Here is a 22083-nt window from a genome sequence, read left to right as displayed (position 1 = left end):
CCAAAGAAGATACCGCTGTTGCGGCAAAAAGAAACAAGAAAATATCACGCACAAAACGCACAGAAATAAATTTATGCATAAAATTCTATCGACGAAGTCCGTGTGTGTCATATAGAGATAATGCATACGGTACACTCTTGTCCATGTGAGATGAGGAATCAACAGGAGAGCAAGAATGACAAATAAAAAAAGGATTAAAAAGGGTTAACAAGCCAACTGCCCCCACAATGTGTGCACATTTCAACGCCATGTTCGTGCTACAGTTCGCCTGCCACTCCATGAGCCCATTTCTCGATTTTTCTTGCATTTCCGTTTGCCTTTCCTACAGATTTTTTTTTCCTGTCTTCCCGTCGCTGCTTATTTGGTACGCCTCCTTTCTTCCATTTTTTTTTTTCCTCCTTCTTTCTGCCCCTCGCAGTGTTTCTGTTTGTGAGCTCTCTTTTCAAGCTGAGTCGCACAGAATGTTTCGCTCTACGACAATCAATAATTCCCGTGGATTTCCACTCAACATCCTTCCGCCCAATCATCCTTTTCCTGCTCCTGCTGTTGTGTGTGCGTGTGTCTGTCTGTCTGTCTGCGTGCCTGTTTTTCTGTCACCCTCACGCATGCATGCCGACGAGAAAAGAGGTGGCAGCATTCACTTACCTTCGCCTACGGCGGGGGGCGGTGCCTCCTCCCGCTGCGACTCAGCCATTTGCTGTGACTTGAACACTTTATTTTTGGCTCTCCCCCTCCGCGGAGCCCCTTTTCCGCCCTTCAGTCCTATTTTTTTTCTCCGTCACAATCGAGGCGCAGAGCGTCCTCGTCGCCGTGTCCCCGCAAACGTGGATGAGTGCAAAAAAAGTGATATTCGCCCTCCTCCTCCTCCTCCTCTTCTTCCTTCTCCTCTTCGCTCTCATCCTACCTCCCCCAGCGCAGCGGAGCCATTTTTTTTTTTCCAATTCTTTTCTCTTCTCCTCCCCTCAGGACTCCGTCGTCTGGGAAACAAAAAAAAAAAAAAAAAGAAACTGTCTTCCCCCACCCCTTTATTTTCTTTTCTTCACTTACACATCAGCCCCCCATTTATTTATTTTTTTCCCTCCTTTGGTCAGTCTTGTGAGGGACTGACTAAAGGACTCCACTACCTGTGTGTGTTGTTTTTTTTTTCTGTTTTCAGTCCTCCTCATAATATATTTTTAATTTTAACTTTTTTTTCTCCTTTTCACGTCCCCTATCCTCGGTTTTCACCAAATTTGTCTCTTTTTATTGTTTTTCTCCGGGATTATTTATCGCATCATTTACTTTTCTCCCCCCTAGCACCTCGCCGCCAGTCACAGTCGTGCATGCATTTTCCTCCTTCCGTTTTTTTTTCTTCTTCGTTTACTGCCCACCACGCACGGAGGTGCCTCACTACTAAATTCCCTCATTCCCATAGAGCCGAGTGGGGCGCAGAAGATGCATCGCCGTGCGTACCGAACTTGACTGCGGTCAAAACAAACAATTTAAAAGAAAAGAAAAAAAGGCGTTTTTTTCTTGTTTTTGTTGTTACACAGAAGCCCAGGCAAATACGTGTCTCTTTTTTTTTTTTCCCCGAGCTTTCTTAGAATATCTAAATTATTTTTTTTCCTATTACACCTCTTCACACCACCTGTTTTCTTCACGGATCTTCTCCTCTTCCTCAGGGGTGAAATCGCTCTCAATGTTAAACAGGGCGCGGATCTGCTCCGCCGTCTTTCCGCGAATCATGCTGGCGACGCATGCACACGTAAGATCTAGCAGGTCCTTTACATTAAGGAAGTTCGCCGCCATGATGACGTCAATAAGCACCTCATGTTGCTTCTCGTCATGGTCCTTGACAAGGTGCGTGTACAGGAAGTCACGATCCCATGGAGAAATAATGGTGTCAATCTTTGACTTGAGCGGTTTCTCGATGGGCTCGGCGCGGTTCTGATAGTGATGCTCCATGTATTCCACCACCAGTCGCAGTGTGCGTCCAGAGACATTTGGTATGGGAATGATCGGCTCCATGTCCCCTTGATCGTCAAGCATGTCCTTTAGCAGACCAGACATCATCGCCGCCTCCCGAAGGACCTTAAACTCTACCGGCGGCTGATCATTACTTTGCAGCACACAATACTTGGTGAAGTCTACTTCCTGCGAATCGAATTCCTCTGGCATTTTTATTTTTATTTTTATTATTTGGAATTCCTCACGCCTGCAAGAGCGTTTCCCGCCTTATTTTATCCTTCGCCCCCCCGGACCTCCCCTTGCGATCGGCGTTATATATTCCTTAGGTAGCTCGGCTTCCCGTAAGCTACTGCGTTACGTTCCAACGAGCAACAACAACAACAATAAAAAATAAAAAAAAGGTACAAGAAATAAAGAAGTGAGTCCTTTGGAATACCACCGCAGTACCTCCGTGTATACGACGCAAGTATTTTCATCCATCCATACCGTGAGAGAGAGAGAGAGAGGGAAAAAAAACTGCACGGACGTAATTAACATTCGCGCATGGATGGTCGTCACCCCTAAACAACTCCAGCAGAATAATTACTTCCCTCATGAATCAACACAACCGCGGCAGAAGAAAAAAAAAAAAAACTCAAATATTAAACGAAATGAAACAAGCCGTCGCGCAGCATCACCACCGATAAGCGGTTCCCTCAAGTGCACAGCAACTAATCATCGCCAGAAAACAGCGACACATCCAAAAAAAACGCAGATATAAAAAAAACACAAACAAAAGAAAAAAAAAATTGAAAGCGAAAAAAAGTAAAACAACAACAACAACAATTTTCTAAGTAGAAAGAAATGGCACTGCTCTTTTTAAGCGTCCGGCACAACCCCATGAGAAGCACTCGCCGTCTGCTCCAAAACTTCTTGTTGGTAGGTGCGCAGCAGGACCTTACTCTTCACGCCAATACATTCCTTGCACTTATATCCATTCTTGCGACGGACCATCTCGCGATCAAAGCGTCCACACACGACACAATAAATTTGTGGTGTATTTGTTTGCAGTTGTAGCTGGTGGCTCTGCAACAAATCGGTATCCACCTTCACAGCCTCGCTGGCCTCCTCGTACCGCGTGCGGCGCATGATGACATCCGTGTCGGCAAAGTTCATGTCACGGTTTCGCTCCTCTCTGTCACTGTCATCATCATAATGCAGTAAGCCGTCCGCCCGCACACCGTAGTCTGAGGCAATGGCGTGGTGCACCAGTTCCTCAAGCGTTGGGTCACGGCCATATGCCACCACCGCCTCAACAAACCCATCATCCGCTTCAGGCACGGCTGCTGCGCCTCCACCTCGCTTTTTCGAGCCATTTCCCCGCTCATTCTCATTGGCGTAATCGTCCTCCGTGTTCTCTTGATCAACAAGCTTTCCACGTCGATAAAAGATTGTGGCGATGGTGTCTTCAATCACATCATTAATGCTTAGGGCGGTATCAATGTTGCTTCGAATGTTGTTATTATTCTCGTCCTTCATGTACATAGGAACTGCAGCCATTTCCTCATCAAGTTTACTGCGGCCAAAGGCAGCGCGGTGCAACAAAGCGACAGGTAGCGTCTCAAAACACATGAGCAGATCCTCAATGGCTGCACTGACATTTTCCCGCTCGTGCTCAGTCTCACCTGTGTAAAGCAATTGCACTTTCAGCAACATATTTACCATCACGCTCTGCCAAAAGCTAAAAAAGATGATTGTCTTAATACATAAAAACTTAAGAAAGGGCTTTGCATAGTGCAGCTCCTTCTCAAGTTCCACCTCAAATAAAACCAGATAATAAAGCGAAACCGTAAGACTAAAGTTCATGATAATGGAAAGGTAGGTGTAGGCGTTGTTCAAGGTAAACTTGCCCACAACGTAAACTCCCAGTGGATTCAAAAGCATCGCGAGAAAGGAGCACAATGGTTTGATTAGAGCACATTGCAACACCCAGCGCTTGCATCGAAGATAAAATGCCGTATCTAATGGATATGTAGGCAACCAACAAAAAGGAAACAAGTGAACCCCCTTGTAACGCTTTGCCTTTAAAGACCGCAGTAGTTGGCCCTCACCGCCGCAGTATTTCAGCAATAATATAAAAAACATGTAAAGCACAAAACTCTCGTATGTGTCACGAATTGTTTCAAGAAAGAAGCGCATATCCAGAAGCACCAAAGACAACAAAGAGAAAAGACCATAGATGGGAATCATAGCAATGATGCGAAGCACCAAAACCTGCAGCTGAGGATAATCAAACCGAGCCAGGTGATCACGTAGGTCAGCAAATGAGATGATGCAGGCAATGGCAACACATACGCCTGCTGCGTATGTAAGATTGGGATTCAAAGCCCATGTCATGTCAAGTCCTCTAATTTTCCCCGCCGAAGAGTTCTCGCCATCGGTGTGTGGCGTCTGTTCGCTCGCCATTCGCAAGAAAAAAAAAAACTATTTCCAGTTTCGACGTGTACGTCTATTACTTACGCCCACCTACGCAATCCACCTTGTTGCCTCCCTCTCTCACTACCACCGAAGCAAATCAATAACACAAACACACACACACACACAAAAAAAAAAAAAAAAAGAAGAGGGGAAGCTGTAACAGCAGCAGAATTTCCGGTACCAATGGCATGTCTCCTTTAAGGAGCACAGAAAGAGAACTGGGGTGGGTGGGGGAGGTGCAATTTGACACGGAGTCCACTCTAGTGGAAAGAAAAATAAAATTTTTTTCTGCACCACAAAAGTGGAAACTGCAGTCAGACAGAAAAATGAAAAAAAAAAGAAATCAAACAAAAAAAAGGAAGTACAAGCCAAGAAACACAGCGTTTAATAGAAGAAACCGAGAACCTTTCCACCAGTGTTGCGGGCACGGGCTTCCTCGTGATCCATGATGCCAAGGGAAGTCGTGAGCACCACAAAGCCAAACTGACGGCTGGGAAGAATGTTCTTCACCCACTTTTCGAAGTCAGGGGTGGTGCAGTCAAAGCGGGGGCAGATGGCGCCGCACTTGTTGAGGCGGCCGTTGAGATTCACCACAATTTTACCCGCGCGGTGATCGTCGATAATCTCAAACTCGCCAATGTAACCGTGCTTCTGCATCACCTGCAAAAACTTCACGACGACCTTGGAGGATGGGCGAATAAGAACCTGACGCTTGCCACGGCGCTCCGCGCTCGCAATACAGCGAAGCGCGTTGGCCAACACGCTCATCATCGTCATTTTCTCTTTGGCAGGCTTTGTTCCTTGGCTGGCCGTTGGCAACATGGAGTTCGAGCGTAAAAAGAAAACGGAAGAAAATAGAGAGAGGGGGAGAGGAGGAGCAAAAAGATACCAGAAAGTCCCCGGCGCAAAAAAGTAACAGAATAAGAAAATAGAAAAAGGCGTTTCTCCCATGAACAAAAAGAAGAGCGCCTTTTTGTTGTTGTTTCAATACCAAAAATATATATATATAGAAAAAAAAAAGATGAAGACAAATCATATTCCCAATGGTCCTCCTCCAGTCACCACCACTGCTCCCCACTCCCTCCCATACACGGAAAATGTTTCTCATCTACGGCCATTTCGCTGCTTCGCCCGCCGCTGAGGATTTAGCCGCAATCCCGACTGCACGTAATGGCCCTCCGCCAGTGCGTCAAGCCCGTGCACGACATCCGGTGACACCTGCCGTTGAGTCGAGTCCTCACGATGCCTCCGGGCAAATTCCACCTTTGTACCACGTAACACCTCTGTGGTGTGCCGCCCTGTCCATACAAACCACATGGTGCGAAAGTGCGAGTGGTCTTTTCCCACACCTTTCGGATGACTAAAATCGTACCGGCCGCGAGGAACTAAATAAAACGGCTCTGTTCCTATGGGAATTGTTTCCTCATTGTCACACTTATTGTCCTCCTTCTGCTTCTTGTTTTTGGTGTCATCAAGTGCAATCTCCGCACTTGCTGTTTGCTCCATCTTGAGAAAGGGCGGTGGTTGCAGTAATGCGGCAGGAAGCTTCGGTCGTGTGTGCCGCGACGCGTTTATATCGCCTTTGCCAGAGGACGGCACAGGTGTGAAATGCCGCCTCACTGCGGTCCTGTACCAATCCTTCGTGGCTGTGTAGTCGGGCACCAAAAAGGCAAAGGGTTTCTTCCTTGCCACCAAATAGTTAAACAGTCGTTCAATGTGATCGCCGCTGAACGGGGGGTTCGTGACGAGCATGTCGTAATCATCCGGATCATCCCCCTCCGCAATGTCTTTGTAAAAGTCACGATTCGCGTGTATGACGCGTTGCACCCCCAGTGTGTTCCAGTACCGCACAACGGTGCCGGCGCAGTAGTAGGGATCGTACACGACGAAGTTCTCTGGAGCTGATGGTCGCAGCAGCAGCAGCAGCTGGTCGACAACAACGGCGATGTCGCGGAGAGCCTCCAGTGAAGTTTCGAAGTGATCGTTAAATTCCGCCCTAAATGGATGCAAAAGACGCCCCACCGCAAATTCGGCGTCATGACCCGTCCGTGACCTCAAATGCGCAGCCCGCTCCCGCAACGGCGTCCCCCCATCAAAGTCATCACGTCGGCGTCGACGACCGGCCATCCCACGCGTTCCTCACCAAAAACACAACAAAGAACGAAATTCCACAAGTCCCCACAACAAAAACAGCGGAGTCGCGCCATGGAAGTATAAACGCAGAGAAAAAAAAAATAAAAATAAAAAAAGAATTGAAATAAAAAAAGAGGAAAAACGGCATCGGCCAAAGTCCACGACAGCAACAAATACCATGACTCTATTCAGCCCAATCTTCTCACCCATCATACATCAAACAACAAATAGAACAAAGATCAACAATGTAAAACCACGGTTAAGCTCCATCGATACCCAACATCCAAACAAAATTCAACAGCACCATCGCCACAAAGGAAAACCCACTTTTATCTCTTGCCGCATTCAAAGCCTTCTTGCCCTTCTTCTCTTTTCCTTCCGTTGTTGTTGTTTTCGGTTTTTTTATCGCTTCCCCGCCCCTTCTTTTCTTGCACTCCTTAGTGCTTCCTCGTTGATTTGGAAAGATCCTCGTCCACGTCAAATGAGACGTCATCGTAGTCTTCCACTCTCTCAAATTTCTTCTTGCTTCTTTCCTCCCAAAGCGCCTGTCGATCCTTCTCACGTCGCAATTTTTCCTCCTTCGACAAAAACAACCGCTCCACCATTGACAGTCCTTTCACCTCCGCGATAATTTGTGACTTGGCGGCCTGCGGAGGATCCGGAAACTGAAAGAATTCACGGAAAGGCTGCCAACGCAGCAGCAGCGGCTGCAGCAGTCCCGCAGTCGACAGACCAATCCAGTAGGCAAACATAGCAGAGGGCTGTGACGCAAACACGTAGACGCCTACAAGAGACGCGGCCCGCACAGCCCAACGAATGTAAATACCGGAGGAGCTTCGTCCACCACGCTGCATTTGCTGGTTTAACTCAAAGTTCACTAAAAACATGCCCGCACAAATAAGCGGCAACCCGTATGTGGGGTCCGGCATTGTCAAATCCTTCACCCACAGAAACGGTGCCATCTCCAGGTCCGACTCATACACTGCTAGGCGACGAATAGAAAAAAAGGCTGACATTGTAATAGGGGCAGTCAGCATTGTAAAAAAGCTCTTCCACTGCGCACATCCATGTTTTTTCATCAGCGCATACTTCATTCGATTGTAACCATCTTTAATCACACGTTTCTCTGCAGTACTAAGTGTGCGATCATTCTTGACACGGTTTTGGTTGTTGGTTATCTCCGAAATCTGAGGGCCAATGTAACTCATCCGTAGCGCGTTTCGGTGGCTGTAAAGGGAGGGCACAAGGGTGCACAGTCGCATGACGATACCGTAGAAAAAAAACACATTACCCCAGGTCCCAAAATCAAACCCAAGGAAACCGCTATGCCGCAGGCTGCGCATAACCTCCAACTGCTTCTCCACTGGCTGCATGAAGCTCACAATCCAATCCCAAAAGTCCTCGAGTCGCTCAAAAACGCTTTTCTCTGGGCGAATAAAGTCATCCACTTCCTGCGGCTGCTGCGCAAAGACATCAGGCAATTCGTCCTCGATTTGGCGGTGTGACTCTCTTCCCACGGGGGAGTTTCCCACCCAATTCGCCGGGTTCCAACTAATGCAACGCACACTCACCAATATCGTCTCGGTGCCAAAACGGCGACCGCCAAAACCACCAAAAAAGGTCAAGGGGGAGGCGGCTGCGGCGCTCGTCTTTGCTCCTGTTGTCCCGCAAAGAGGAGCGACATGATGAAGTGCCGCCCTGCGCACGACGGCATGGAATGACATCACTCACCAAAAAAAAAAAGCGCCTTTATAAAAAAAGAAGAAAAAAAAGCAAGAAACCGGAATTACTCCCTGCAGCAAAGCAAAGTGAAAAAAGACCACGAGAAAAACGGAAGCCTCCACACACACACAAATATATATAACGCACCTAAGAATACCAGTTTAACTTCCGTCTCAAACATCAATCGTGTGAGCATTTTAAAAAAATTATGTTTATATATATAGATAGATAGATAGATAGTTCCTTATCGGGTAATAATAATAATAATAATAATAATAACAAAATATAGGAAAAGAGAGAAAAAAAAGGAAATGGGGAGAAAGAATACCTTACCTTCCTCCAGCCCCCATCGTCATCCCTCCCTCCAGGTCCCTAGAAATTTTCTAGCCCTTTACGCCTTGCCGGATTTTGCAAGGGACTCCTTTGTCGACTCGTAAAGTTTCATTACCAGACCAATGGCAATGGTTTTTCCGTCTTCGCGCAACATAAACCGTCCCATCTTATCAAATACCTTGTGCGCCTCCAATACCAGAGAACGTTCCAGCTCCATACGTGCAATCACCACATCACCAGCCTTTGCGTGTGTGGGCTCCTTTTCCAACACATCTCCCGTCTTTTTGTCGACTTTTGCCAGAAGCTTGTGGAAAGAAACCTCTTCCTGGGCGGCATGAGCATGCAGCATGACACGTGAGCCGGCGCAAATTATATTCTTGACGTCGAGAATCACCACACGAGCCTGAAAATACTCCACTGCAGAAAGTGTCGTTGGAATAGACGTGGCAACATAGCCTGCATGGATGTCACTCTCGTCCACGCCACGCATCCGCAGATGTACATTGTCGCCAGGATAACACTTCTCAAACTCCGTCGACTCAATAGAGATACCCTCGACAAATGCCTCCAACTTAGTAGGTAGAATTTGAAGTCTCTCTCCCAAAGCAATGGAGCCAGACTCCACCTTTCCATAGATAAATACACGTCCATCGTCTTTATAAGAACCGACTATGGGGATGCAAAGCACATCATTCTCACTTTTTGTCTCTGGTAAAACAAGATTGTCAATGAAACCCATCATTGTAGGCCCTTTATACCATGGGCAGACGTCGTCTGAGGAATGATGGATGAGGTTGTCACCTGTCAGGCCGGCAATTGGAATAAAGCAAAGATTTTTTGCCTTTTCTTCGTCATAGCCGTTCTGTCGAAGAAAAGGCTTCAGTTTCCCAACAATCTCATCGTATCGACCCTTGTCCCACCCGCATTCATCCATTTTGTTGATAACACAAATCATTTGCTTCACCCCACATGTGCGCACTAGCATCGCATGCTCCCGTGTCTGGCCACCCTTCTCAAAACCCGTCTCAAATTCACCTTTACGACTGGAAATGACAAGAACGCAAATATCCGCTTGCGTCGCTCCACCAATCATAGATGGCACAAAAGCCTTGTGGCCTGGTGCATCAAGAATTGTTACACGACGCTTCTCTGTCTCAATATAGGCTGCACCCGTCTCCCGGGTAATACCTTTTGTCCGCTCATCCTCGGAGACATCCATGACATATGCGTATTCCCAACCCTCACGGTGGTGTACTTCGGCTTCGCGGCGCAGCTTCTCCATCTCGCGCTGATCTACCAAACCCTTTTCCATTAGCAGATGGCCGGAGATGGTAGACTTCCCAGCGTCCACGTGCCCGCAGAACACAATATTAAAATGAGGACGCGGATCTCGAACAAACTCTTTTTTATTTTGTTCACGTTGCTTCGCTATCTCCCGTTTCACATATTCACGAAAATCCTCTGTTGACATCTTAGAATTTGATGGAGTGCCATCCCTTTTTTCATCCGACATCGTTACCGCGGCAGAAGTTCCCTTTTTGCTCTCCTCAGCAGCCTTGGTGTCCTCATTTTTTTTTTTATCATCCTCCGTCTTTTTCTTTCCAAGAGAAAGAGTCCCAGCCTTCCCTTTTTTCGGCACGACAACGGGCTCCGAAGCCGCGCCACCAAGAGACAGCTTTCCTGACTCCACTGCAGAAACTTTTTGCTGGTCTTGTTGCTTTTGTTGAGCGGTATTTCCAATATTATCAACCGGTGGCTGAGAAGCATGGCCGCCGGAATGGCCACCATATTCACCTTTTGGTTGTTGGTGCTGTTGCTGGGTTGGGTAATAACCACCACTGTAGCCACCAACCGGTGGTTGTTGGTGCTGCTGCTGGGGTGGATAATAAGCGCCACTGTAGCCACCAAATTGTGGTTGTTGAAACTGCTGGGGTGGGTAATAAGCACCACTGTAGCCACCATAGCCCCCGCGACCCTGTTGACCACCATATCCACCTCCCTGTGGTTGTTGCTGTTGGGGTGGGTAGTAGCCCTGTTGACCCTGTGGGTTGTAGGCATTCGCGTTGGGGTTGAATCCGCCTGGTTGAGCCCAGCCAGACATGTCCGTTCTTACTCTCTTGCAGTAGACTTACTAAAGCAAAGTGATAAAAAACAAAATAACAATAAATAAAATAAAAAAATTGGGTAAAAAACAAAAGCAAAAAAAAAAAGACGGGAGCGAAGCACGTGAGATGCGGCCACCGCTCAAAGCAAACACGTCATTATAATTAATACCATCCGGTGTCCGTTATTGCTGCACGGTTGTCTTTCATCCAATTGGTTGGATTTGAGTCTTTTTTTATTTCTTTTGTTTTCTTTTCCCCTCCCCCTAGAAGAGAGGATAATGATGCATTGCCGCTCATTACAGAGAGTGAGACAAAAAAAAAGAGTACAAAAAAAAAAAACGGCTACAATAAACAAGGGCGGGGAATACCTCCTCTCATTACCGTTCTTCGCGGAGAAGCGCACATAAAAGCAATAAGTGAGGGAAATAACAAACCACCGTGATCACAAGCCGTAGCATGAGAAAGTGGAAGTTGTTAATTAGGTACCCCATCGTTGTTCGACAAAAATTTAAGATTCAGAAATGGTTGTACCACATCGAAATGAGCATCGGAAAGTTGCCGCCAGGCATTCTTCGCAAGAGGTGTTCCCATCAAATTCACATAGTTGGAAACCAGGAAAACGACGTCCGGCGAAAGTGCACCTCGCTGAAGCAACTTGAACAACTCTAATGCCGCTTTTGAAATCACCAACCGACGTTGAGCATTGCTAACTTGCTGAACATCGGCGCACAGTTTCTGCGCAAGTGCGTGGTAGGAAGGGTTAAGTGAAGTGATGTCAAAATGCGACAAATCGGCATCATCAACAGTGCTGGAAGCAGTAAATGGCACGCTACCTGGAACACGGGAGGCCATCGCAGAAGGGACCGCACTGCTACCATACGGAGACGGCATAGAAGACTTATTTGCGTTCGGTTGTAGTCCATAGGTAGAAGGCGTCACGGCAGCTTTCGGAGGCCAAGACATATTATTCTGATGCAACACCTTGTTTTCTAACGGCGTCAGAGACGCCTGGTAAGTTGCATTCCCAATACCATAAGAATTTGTCAATGAGCCACCCATTGAATCCTCTCTGGTCGTCACACCAAAGGGCGGATTGCCAGGAACTGGCATCATAGGTCTTATTGGCGGAGGCGCCGTCACTGAAGCAGCTGCGTTCGTAGATGGTGCTAATGGTACCGTCGATGCGGAGGGATTCCCATAAAGCGATGAGATGGCTCCTTGGGAATTTATATTGCCGACTGATGTATCGTCATTCACCCCTGAAGAATACGTGCTGGCGTTTGCAGACACACGCGGAAGAGGGTGAGAAGATCCGACAAATCCTCCAGCTTGTTGGGGGGGGACTACTGGTGCGCCAGGATGTGGAGGTGGAGGGGGCGGCGGTGCAACACCGGTTCCTTGTGACGACATAGGTTGCTGCATTTGCTGAATTCCAGCGAGTTGAGTGGGCCGTGCTAATGCTTGTCCCCCGGGCACGGAAGCTCCTCGTAAACCAGAGGGCAGAGGTGGTGGCGGCAATGGTCTGCTGGGATCAACATAGTTTTGCTGTGGTGCGGCATAACCGCCTTGTGGTGCAAACTGTGGTTGCTGGCGAGGTGGTGCCGATGGCATGCCATTGCTGTACCCAGCAGAAGCCATCGCCAGTGGGGATCCGGAAGACACAGGAGCACCTTGCTTCATTGACGAATACGAGGAAATGGGGTGAGGCATAAGTCGAGGTTGGGGAGCTGCCTCGGTTGGGCCTTGGGGCATTGTAGCTCCAACCGAACGAGTCGCCGTAATACCCTGCGATTGTGGTTGTTGTTGTTGTTGTAAATAAAAATTTGGAGATTGCATGGGTTGTTGTTGCTGTTGCGGCAACGAAGGCGGCAGCTGTTGTTGTTGTTGTTGCTGGTGGTGGTGCCCGGGCATTGGTGGTTGCTGCAATGGCTTTGGAGGCTGTTGATATTGACCAGGCATGGGAAATCGTTGTTGTGATTGTGGCTGCTGTTGTTGTTGTGGCTGTGGCTGTGGCTGTGCCCGCAACTGCTGTTGCTGTTGTGTTATGAAGGTTGCACATGACGGGCTCGGAGAGTCCGAAAGCGGCATCATGGCGAAGGGAAACACAACTTGTCCGACAGGCACATGAAACTTCAGGCGGTCAACCATAACTGCCGCGCTGTGATTGCCAATGCTCGCCGAGCGTTGCAGAATCGGCACCCCTTCCGTCAACACCCCCTCCCCCACAAGTTTCATGCCATATTCGTACAGGCAATCGGAAAAAAAAGCCGAAGTCACACGTCGTCCCGTGACCTCCTCAAGAAGAAGAGCATCACGCATTATTCGCCCCAGAGATGTGTTATCCTCACGCCAGAGCTGCATCACGGCATCCACATTACCACTGCAGACAAAACACGTCATGGCCCCCTCCCTGTTGCCCTTCTTCTTCAACGCCTCCCCCAACCTATCACACGCATCTGAGAAGCCATCGCCCACAAACGAAATGATCACAGAAAGTGCTTCCTTCCAAGGCACATTTTCGGATTCTGTTAATGAGCCAAAGTCCCCCGAAGCGATCGCTGCCGCATACACCACATGTCTTTTTTGACGGGACTGAGTCAAGGTGTAATGCGCGTACTCCTGCTGAACTCGCTGAAGCAACGTCCCGCCCTGGAGGTAGGCAATCACAAAGGCATCGTCAAAACGGCAACTGTCAAGGCACACTTCCACCGCCTCACGTATGCGACCTGCCGCAATGTGAGCAGCTGCAACATCTTCAAACGATTTCTGCGATGCCTCCATGGTTTCAAACGGGTCTTCTCCCTCATCGTGAGTTGACGTCTCTTCATTGAGGTAGGCAAGAATGGGAGTGCGGTCATCTTTGCAAGCCGCTGCGGCCGCCAGTAGACTGTAATTTTGTTCCCTCAGCCATTTTACCCGCTCTTCCGAGTCACGAGGGATTTTTCTTAGTGTGTCACGAAATGCGAGATCCTGTGACGTCGCTGGACTCATAGCGGATTTCCCAAGGACACAAGTGAGGCCCACTTTCGTCGTTGAGTTGGGTACAAGGGAGGCAACAAAACCACCCAGGCTGATCGACGCACCACATGGCCTTTTAAGCCACTTTGGCACTGGTCCACCCGCAGAAGCAGCGGTGGAAACATCCTCGGCTGTTGACACACAAAGCAGGGGTTCAAAAGATGATGTGGCCAACACAGCTGGGAGCACTGGTGACCACTGAACATCAATCACGTAGCTGTTTTCTTGCTGCAGCGCGCCACTTTTTTCACCCGTCGAAGGATCCCACCAAATGGTTTTGCCATCAGCCGAGCAGGATGCCATCATAGACGCGTCTCCGGGATTCCATGCCAAACCTGTAACGGCGCTTTCGTGACCTCGCATCTCACGCAAAGGCACCATAGACTTTTTCAAGTCCCATATCTGAATGGCTGAATCCTTCTCGTCCATTGCAACGGCAATCTGTGTTGCAACCACAGGATGCCATGCAATGGCGTTCGCAGATGCTCCAGACTTCCCTCCTTTTGAAACATTTAAAGACACAGCCAAAGTCTGGGACTTTAAGTTCCATACATTCACAACGCAATTAGAGGAGGCAGTGGCAATAATATGCGGGTACTTCGGATGCCACTGGAGATGTACGATGGCAGCCGTGTGTGCCGCATCCGACATGACGGGAACTTGCTGCGGATCCCTCGGATCTTCCAGTGTCCAGACGTCCCACTTACCATCTTCTGCACCGATTGCAAGAAAATTGGGCTGAGACGGATTAAACTGGCATCCTCGCACTGCACCGCGATGCTCAGTAATGGCGCAAAGAAGCGGCTCCTCTGTGTTAGAGTGAGGGTTCAGTTGATAATTCTTCATCATAACGCTCGCATCGTACACGTAAACAGCACCATTGCAACACGCCACAGCAATCATTCCGCAAGCACTTCCAAATGAACACCAATCAACACGAAAGACCCGCTCAGGGATAAAAGTGCGAGCCACCACTGGCATCTCCGTCTCATCCGTCTGTGTAACATCCACAAGACGAATCTCTAAAAATGCCTCGTTGCTGAATTCCTCGTCCATCGCACCGGCCAAAGACGCCGCCGCAAGAAATGTTGGGGTTCCGAGATGACTGGGGGCCCACGCAAACGCGCACGACAAAGGGGTGCTTTTCAGACGCATATTGCTGGGTGGTCCTTTTCCCTTTTCTTTTCTCGGTCCTTTTCCTCTTCTTCCAGGCTGTCGTTAATCGCCTTTTCCTTCGCACCTCCCTTCCGGTTTTTCTTTTTTTTTTCTTTTTTACTCTTCTAAATTTCGGCTACCCGACGGATATCCATTGAAGTTTCAAATAAAGAAAAAAAAAAAGAGAACGCAATCCGGTGCAGTTTTTCTCGTCCACTCTTCTCCCGCGGTAGAAGAACCACAATGTAACGAAAAGTAAAAAAAATAAATTTAAATAAATAAATCTGATCAACCATGTCTTCTTCTCGCCGTGAATACGCAAGGCATCGGTAACAAAAAAATTTTAAGGAAAAATGAATACACAGGCCTCGTAACAAACCACACACAAGCCATAAGACGGATGAAGAGCAAACGGTAATAATAACGATATTGACAGAGAGGGTCCATTGCGTCGTAGTCCTCAACACGCACCCAGCGGGTGACCATGCGCGGCACACATCGTACAGATGCAGCAACGGCAGCACTGAAGAAGTGAAATTGAGGAGCCGGATGAATTTTGGCGTCCCGCTGCGGCGGTCCCATTCATTTGACCCTCCGTTACGTGAGGGTCACGGCGAGGCGGTAACGCGGCTAGTGAGAGGCGGGCTCTGGTCGCCGCACATGGCACATTTGGGTACGCGTGACGCAATATGTCGGCAAGCGTCACCGATCCACTCTTCGATCGGTCCATGTACTTTGCAAAAGGAACCGACAGTGCGATGTCAGCGATTTCCCACTGCACGAGAGAACGTCGTCGTCCAGAGAGTACGAACTTCTCCAACGCATTCGCTGGTCGTGGAATGCGCTCGTGGCCCTTCGCTCGAGCCGCCAAAAACTCTCGCTGTGCAGCATCCATCGCTTGTATGGAGAGTGAGCCCAAGTGAAATTCATCCAACTTTGAAAAGGCCTGCAAGTAACCCTGAAACACGTGCGTCGAAAAAAACGTTAATTCACACCGGCGCAGCGTTTGTAAGGTGACGCACGGGTAAAGCCCCTCGAGCAGCTCCCGAAAACTGAGTCGATCGATGCCACTCACTATCTTCTTCCAAAGAAAAAGACCATGTGGTACACGCACACCGCCCAAAAAACCCTTGGCTGCATTCAACTCCTCCATGGTAAGTTGAGCTGCACCGGCAGAGGTAACACTTTCCCTTCTTGTCTGCTCAGGTCCTCCAACTGCAAATTGACGCATGCCGTCACACTCACGTGAAGCAATATGAAACAACGCGTCTTCCTGGAATCCATGCGTAAGGTACAAAAATCCGTCCTTCTTACTAGAAACCATCCCCGCAAGTACCCCACGCAAACGAAATAGCTTCTCCAGCGGTAATTCAAAAATTACATGGCGTTGAATGTCGGCCTCGCTAATATGAGGAAAAAAACCTCGAAGAAAGGTCGCAAAATCCAAATGTACAGTCGGAGAAGCATCGCGTGAAGCTGCATAAGAGAGTGGAATTGCCTTGAGGATGGACTGCACTATAGCCTCTCTCGACGAAGAGGACTCAAGGGCTGCAACAAGCGTCGAAAAAGGCACCTCTCCTGTACACATGGCATCCAGATGATCAAAGCAGCGCTCCGCACGGCGTAATAACACAGGCGGTATCTCTCTTACAAGTTCATGCGCCATGTACAAATTCCCAACACTGCATCCAAAGGGAATTTCAAGTTTCTCAAGGGGCTTAACCAGACCTTCATCAATGTATCGACTCAGCGACGGAGCCTCATGCGTCGGATCGCTACTCACCGTCTCCCATTTGCACTTATCCCCGTGCCATTGAGCCCGTACACATCGCCTAAAATTGCAACGCTTACTTTGATTAAATCGATCTCTCGTTTCTAGAAACGTCGAGATTCCTTCACCCGAGCGACGGCCGCCTACCCAGAATCCCTCAAAGACATCCCCATTCTCGTAGAAGATCACCCCACGTCCATGCTTTTCACCTCGAGAATACTCACCAACGTAGATGGAGCCATTGCGAGGGTAATACGTCACTCCACGGCCATGAGGTCGCCCCTCGAGAAATTCACCAACATATACCTCCCCCGACGGGAAGTGTTCCACACCATGCCCCTGGGGTAAGTCATCCTCAAATTCACCCTCGTAGGTATAACCACATGAGGAATAGAAGGCACCCATGCCGCATCGATAATTGTTCACCCAGTTCCCAAGAAAGAATCCTCCATCGGCAAAGTACATACTACCGGGACCTTCCTTAATACTTCTTTCCTGCAAACCACTGGCGGATGCAGACTGGCGATAGTGTCCTAGAAAAACATGTACCGCCTTCCCCGACGCAAATTCGGTCCCTGCAGTTGCCCGCACCTCATCTGCGGTATAAGGTCTCACTTCCCCGGCGTAAAGAACCGCTGCACTTTTCTTCAACGAGTGTTGCTCACCAAGAGCCCCACTGTCATCTGCAGAGACTAAAAGGGAGATGGGCTCTTCAATAACAGCATTGACGTCAGATGTGAGAAAAACGGTAGAATTTGTTGAAAGTGAGGAACCTGAAAAAGCCGGGAAGTTGAGAGAAGAATCGCGCAGCCCTGTTCCACGCGCGTGGAGGGCAGGCTTGACAAGGTTCATCTCCCTCCGTACAGACCCGGCCCCTCCTCTCGTGCCACCTCAATCCCGGTAGCAACAGCCCTATGTGCCAAAAAACAAAGTAAAAATAAATACTAAAAAAGGAGAAATGGAGGCATGCGTCTCTTGCAGTAAAGGCCATTAACGGAATTCATAGAAAACAACAACAACCGACAAGCCTAGAAAAGAAAAACAACAGAAAAAAAGTCTTCCTTTTTTATGTTTTAATTGAAAAATAATAAAAATAAAACAAAATGAAGTCTGTGTGCGTGTTGCATCCCGTTAGGAGAGGTCGCCCAGGCTCCAGCTGTCAGGTGCCTCTCAGTGGCGCTTGGGGCGAACGGCCTTGCGCTGGAACGTGATCTTCGAAGAGCGCTCCTTCCGGGCGGCTCGCACCTTCTTCATGTGTTCCAGCGTGGATGCCATCTTACGTGCGCGGCGGGATGCTATGCTTGCCAGGTCGGGGCGGACAGCAGCGACGGCCTTGCTCACAACAGAGGCCTCCACGCCGGCGTCCATCACGGCCTTCTTGTACATCGACTTGGGCTTGTTGCCCGCTTTGCCGTCCTTCGTCGTCACAAGAATGCGATCGCCCTTCGTCTTCACCACGGCAGCCTTCGTGTTCAAGAAGCCGGCGTGGCGCTTCGTCCAGTTCGCGTTGTTGTTGAAGGGATCGCTGCTCAGACGGATGCCGTTGCGCTTCTGAAGAAACTTGCTGTTCTGACGAACCAACAGCCACTGAAGATCCGTCGAGTGCGTCATGGTTCCTCAGGATATCGGGACCCTTCACTGCGTATGTGAGTGTACATAAAAAAATCAAGAAAAAAAAGAAGCGCAGCACATGAGAAGTAAAAATCAGTGGAAAAAAACGCCCAAAAAATGTCCATCAGAAAGCAGCCTTACCGGGTGCAGCCAATAGATATGCGGCGCCCGTCAAAACCTTCACCGTTGTGAATTCAGGAGGGATTGTTTTTTCTTAAAAAGGTGTCAGCCACCGTCGGCCAAGAAGGAAAAACAACAGGAAAGTATTTAAAGACTCTTCAATAGCTCCTATTTCTCTTTGGTCTTTGTGTTCGTGCATGTGAAAAGACTATCGCGGTGTGACATACACAGACACACACTCACAAGAAAAAAAAAAGCCTTTTAAATTGTGTAACAAAAAAGTGAATGCAAGAGGAAACAAAAGAACATTCCGTAGGTTAGAAAGACGTAGTCGGCACAACAAAGCACAAAACAAACAAGCCGTGAGAATAAGTTTCAAGGCATCTTTCACTTACATATACAAAAAGAGAGAAAGCTATATAACCACAAACGAAACAGGAAAAGCAAAACAAATAGGAAGAAGAACCCACAAAACAAAGGTCTCCCTTTTAGATCCCTCATTGTGTCGTGCCCTTCATAAATACCCATTTCATTTTTTGCATCAATGATGCATGTATTCCCTGACACTCCTCTTTTTCGGACGCTGCTTCAAATCACTGAAAAGGGGCTTTTGCTGTGGATCACAGCACTCTTTGCCTCATTCGTACGCTATCGCCACGTCATGACTGTCCTTCCCCCTCTTCTCCCTGCCCTTTCTTTCGTGTTGTACCGCTCATTTCTTCATTCTCCTTTTTCTTTATTTGCTACAACCAATATCGCCGTTACACCTCCCTCCCGCGTAAATAGGAGTAAAAAGTCAATTATTTTCCTTGAGTCCCTCCTCATTCCCCCCACTGAATTTTTAAGTTCCCCCCCCCCCCCTGTTTGATTTTTGTCCTCCTCCACCCTCGAGCCAATGTTTCCTTGAAGCGTGTGAAGTTTCTCCGCTCCCTCTCTCTTCGCTGGACCCCTTTCAAAGCATATTTTTGGAGCACAAACAAGTAAGGAGGATTCTACACTTTTCGCCCGTTTTTTACAATGTTGCCCCACCTCCCCGGGCCTCAGCGTGTGCATCGCCCCCTATCACAAACAAAATCATCCCACATACCCCTTTCCCACACAAGCACATAAAAAAAAAGAAAAAAACCTGTTATCGACGTTTTTCCGGTTGTTTTTAGTTATATCTTTTGCTTCCCTGACCCTTAATGCCGCGTTAATAACGGCCTCTGGGTCACGAGGGCAATTTCTTCTTGCGGGTGTACTTCACAAGACACTGATTGAGCGTGGGGCCAACGACCATCGTGTGGTAGTCAGGATCTGGAACCTCGTCCCGCAGCAACTGGAAGTCGTATTCACGGAAGGCGGTGGCAAGTATGGTTTTGACTTGCAAAAGGGCAAATTTCTGCCCAATGCATTTGTGCACACCCGCACCGAAGCCAATAAAGGCACCATCAACCTTTTCATCACGCTCCGGATCCCACAAACGTGGGTTGGGAAAGGCCTCCTCGTCGTGGTGTGAGAGTAACGGCGAACAGGCGATAATGTCACCCTTGGGAACAACATATGAACCAACCTTGACCTCCGCCTTTACCATGCGCATGACCATCAGGAGTGGGGGATCACGGCGAATGGATTCACGAACGCAGCGTTCGGCAAATGGCATTTCATCCATGACATTGTCATAGTTTAATTGTGCAGGGAATTCGTCAATCTCCTTGTGCAACTTGTCCAACCACTTCTTGTTCTTTGGATGCATCAGATGCAGCATGGACCAACTGGTGGTGATCGTCGAAGTGTGCTGGCCTGCAAACATAGCGGCCACAATCATACCGCACACCTCATGAAGCGACATACGGGTGCCGTCCCGGTACACAGCCTTAAGAAGTCCACCCAAAAGATCGGAGGTGTTGTTATCTTTGCTCGCCTCCTCCTTCTCACGAGCAACAATAATTTCGCCCAAAATTTTCTGGAGTTCCGCACGGGCCTCACGGCAACGAGCCGATTGGGGAAGGGGCAAACGCAGCAACCATGGCATAAATACAGCTGCGGGGATCAGGCTGCTTTCCATCTTAGACAAAAGCTGTGCAAAATGTCGGGCATTTAGGCGCTTGCGAAGATCCTCGCCAAAAAGACACTGGCATGCCGTGTTGATGATCATGGCACCGCAGTCCTCCAGGAGGTTAATTACCCCCTCATCTTCTTTCCAATTCTCAGCCATAAACTTGCGGACCTCATGCTGGATTGCAGGGACAAAGTTCTGAAACTTCGCAATGGTCAACTCCTCCGCAAGAAAGTTCAGCTGCTCCCTCATCCTTGGGTATGGCGCAGCGTAGGCAACGCCCTCCCCAAAAACCGGTGTCATAATGGTGTACACCTCACGTGGAGAAAGAATCTCATTGCGAGGCGAGAAAAAACGACTGTGTTCGTGGGGATCGCCCACGATCGTCACGCGCTGTCCCCCAATGCTGATGGTGAAAACACCCGACTTGAGATCACGTTTGCATCGCTGCATAAACTCAAGCGGGTTCTTGCCAAACTGCACAATGTGTCCCAGAAACGGCACCGTAACGGGGTAAACCGGTGGGTCAGTAGGACGGGTCGTGTTAAATGACTTTACAGAGTACACCGAGTACAGGATGAGAGCCGTAAGGCCCAATACAATGGCTTCAATGAACATTTTGCCGTTGTTGTTCCCAAAGTGTATGTGTGGGCGTAATTTTTCCCGTAATATTAATATATTGTTTTAAAGGGGTTTTATTTTTTATTTTTTTTTCTTCCGGCTTGTTTTTTTTTTTCTTTTTTTTCGTTTACCTCGAGGGTTTTATATCTCCTGCCAGCTGATCAGTTGGCTTCGCTCAATTGTTTTTATTATTATTATTGTTTTGTGTTCTTTCTTTCTTTCTATGTGGAATAAATGTTCTGATGTCTCCTGCCCACCCCCACCCCCGACATGCCAGAAAAGAGCGTCACGGGACAAAGCAGTCAGTACGGCAACAACGCAACAAAAGAGGTGAAGGACACAAAACACGCAAAAAATAAATAATAAATTCAGGCTGGAAGAAAGCGAGAGACATGACGCCACGGAACAAACACGACGGCAACAAACGACGCAATAAACACGCAAATATCACACACAAAAAAAAAAAATCTTAAAATAAAGCGCTCGATGCTTCTATTCGCGAAAATAATAACAATAACAACAAGGGGGGCTCGGGAAAGTGACGAGAAGTCTGTCGGCTTTGCTACCAAAAGAAAAAAAAAGGAAATGCAAGCAGAAAAAAAAACGTCCACACAAACATTTATGTGTCACGTCAACGGCAAAACGACAACAACAAAAAAAAAAAGTTTTTTTCATGCGAAAATACAATAGGGGGATGCATATAGAGAAAAAACCCGCAACGCCCGCCTGAGTTAACATTTACATATCGCGTGCCGCCATTGACAGTGCGAGTTCTCCGCGCCAAAAGCAAAAAAAAAAAAAAAGAAAACGGCTTGCTCCCTCTATTTCTCCACTTCTTTCCTCTCCTATATATATATTTATTTATTTCCCCCCCTTTCTGGCACCATTGAAGAGAGGCAACAAGGTGCAGATACGTAAAAAGCTTAGGGAAGAACTACAGATAAGGAGCAGCCAGCGCTGTTCTCAAATGTTTCTTTTTCAGCAGCCAATTGGAAAAAAAAAAAAAAAGCCCCCATTCACCATCTCCCCTCCTTTTCCAAGCATACAATGTT

At 48.2% G+C, this 22083-nt stretch overlaps 10 protein-coding genes across 10 annotated transcripts, besides 16 other annotated features; all 10 read right to left on the bottom strand.

The window, feature by feature from the left end:
- Window positions 1–22083: part of a sequence feature (heterozygous, non-Esmeraldo-like haplotype) that runs on past the window's edge.
- Window positions 560–595: a microsatellite.
- Window positions 855–911: a sequence feature (GA-rich).
- Window positions 1165–1194: a sequence feature (AT_rich).
- On the bottom strand, window positions 1609–2157 carry Tc00.1047053506297.350 (S-phase kinase-associated protein, putative; the record flags this gene model as incomplete). The annotated part of the gene is made up of 1 exon (XM_815126.1): window positions 1609–2157. The coding sequence occupies one exon, from the start codon at window positions 2155–2157 to the stop codon at window positions 1609–1611; it is 549 nt and encodes a 182-aa protein (XP_820219.1).
- Window positions 2156–2176: a microsatellite.
- Window positions 2689–2772: a sequence feature (T-rich).
- Tc00.1047053506297.340 (hypothetical protein, conserved) lies at window positions 2806–4392 on the bottom strand (the record flags this gene model as incomplete). Its single annotated transcript, XM_815125.1, has 1 exon — window positions 2806–4392. One exon carries the CDS (start codon window positions 4390–4392, stop codon window positions 2806–2808), a length of 1587 nt encoding a protein of 528 aa, XP_820218.1.
- Window positions 4789–5181, bottom strand: Tc00.1047053506297.330 (40S ribosomal protein S15a, putative; the record flags this gene model as incomplete). The annotated part of the gene is made up of 1 exon (XM_815124.1): window positions 4789–5181. The coding sequence occupies one exon, from the start codon at window positions 5179–5181 to the stop codon at window positions 4789–4791; it is 393 nt and encodes a 130-aa protein (XP_820217.1).
- Window positions 5397–5424: a sequence feature (AT_rich).
- Tc00.1047053506297.320 (uncharacterized protein) lies at window positions 5509–6531 on the bottom strand (the record flags this gene model as incomplete). Its single annotated transcript, XM_815123.1, has 1 exon — window positions 5509–6531. The coding sequence occupies one exon, from the start codon at window positions 6529–6531 to the stop codon at window positions 5509–5511; it is 1023 nt and encodes a 340-aa protein (XP_820216.1).
- Window positions 6630–6668: a sequence feature (T-rich).
- Window positions 6975–8261, bottom strand: Tc00.1047053506297.310 (hypothetical protein, conserved; the record flags this gene model as incomplete). Its single annotated transcript, XM_815122.1, has 1 exon — window positions 6975–8261. One exon carries the CDS (start codon window positions 8259–8261, stop codon window positions 6975–6977), a length of 1287 nt encoding a protein of 428 aa, XP_820215.1.
- Window positions 8476–8499: a microsatellite.
- Window positions 8512–8541: a microsatellite.
- On the bottom strand, window positions 8651–10693 carry Tc00.1047053506297.300 (eukaryotic release factor 3, putative; the record flags this gene model as incomplete). Its single annotated transcript, XM_815121.1, has 1 exon — window positions 8651–10693. The coding sequence occupies one exon, from the start codon at window positions 10691–10693 to the stop codon at window positions 8651–8653; it is 2043 nt and encodes a 680-aa protein (XP_820214.1).
- Window positions 10739–10804: a sequence feature (T-rich).
- Window positions 11172–14870, bottom strand: Tc00.1047053506297.290 (protein transport protein sec31, putative; the record flags this gene model as incomplete). The annotated part of the gene is made up of 1 exon (XM_815120.1): window positions 11172–14870. One exon carries the CDS (start codon window positions 14868–14870, stop codon window positions 11172–11174), a length of 3699 nt encoding a protein of 1232 aa, XP_820213.1.
- Window positions 12663–12738: a microsatellite.
- Window positions 15127–15154: a sequence feature (AT_rich).
- On the bottom strand, window positions 15331–17493 carry Tc00.1047053506297.280 (hypothetical protein, conserved; the record flags this gene model as incomplete). Its single annotated transcript, XM_815119.1, has 1 exon — window positions 15331–17493. The coding sequence occupies one exon, from the start codon at window positions 17491–17493 to the stop codon at window positions 15331–15333; it is 2163 nt and encodes a 720-aa protein (XP_820212.1).
- Window positions 17704–17740: a sequence feature (AT_rich).
- Tc00.1047053506297.270 (60S ribosomal protein L28, putative) lies at window positions 17812–18252 on the bottom strand (the record flags this gene model as incomplete). The annotated part of the gene is made up of 1 exon (XM_815118.1): window positions 17812–18252. One exon carries the CDS (start codon window positions 18250–18252, stop codon window positions 17812–17814), a length of 441 nt encoding a protein of 146 aa, XP_820211.1.
- Tc00.1047053506297.260 (lanosterol 14-alpha-demethylase, putative) lies at window positions 19583–21028 on the bottom strand (the record flags this gene model as incomplete). Its single annotated transcript, XM_815117.1, has 1 exon — window positions 19583–21028. One exon carries the CDS (start codon window positions 21026–21028, stop codon window positions 19583–19585), a length of 1446 nt encoding a protein of 481 aa, XP_820210.1.
- Window positions 21104–21155: a sequence feature (A-rich).
- Window positions 21878–21898: a sequence feature (AT_rich).

Source organism: Trypanosoma cruzi, genomic scaffold (genome assembly GCF_000209065.1).
Source record: "Trypanosoma cruzi strain CL Brener 1047053516415 genomic scaffold, whole genome shotgun sequence".
Taxonomy (NCBI): domain Eukaryota; phylum Euglenozoa; class Kinetoplastea; order Trypanosomatida; family Trypanosomatidae; genus Trypanosoma; species Trypanosoma cruzi.
This window is presented reverse-complemented; position numbering and strand designations above follow the sequence as displayed.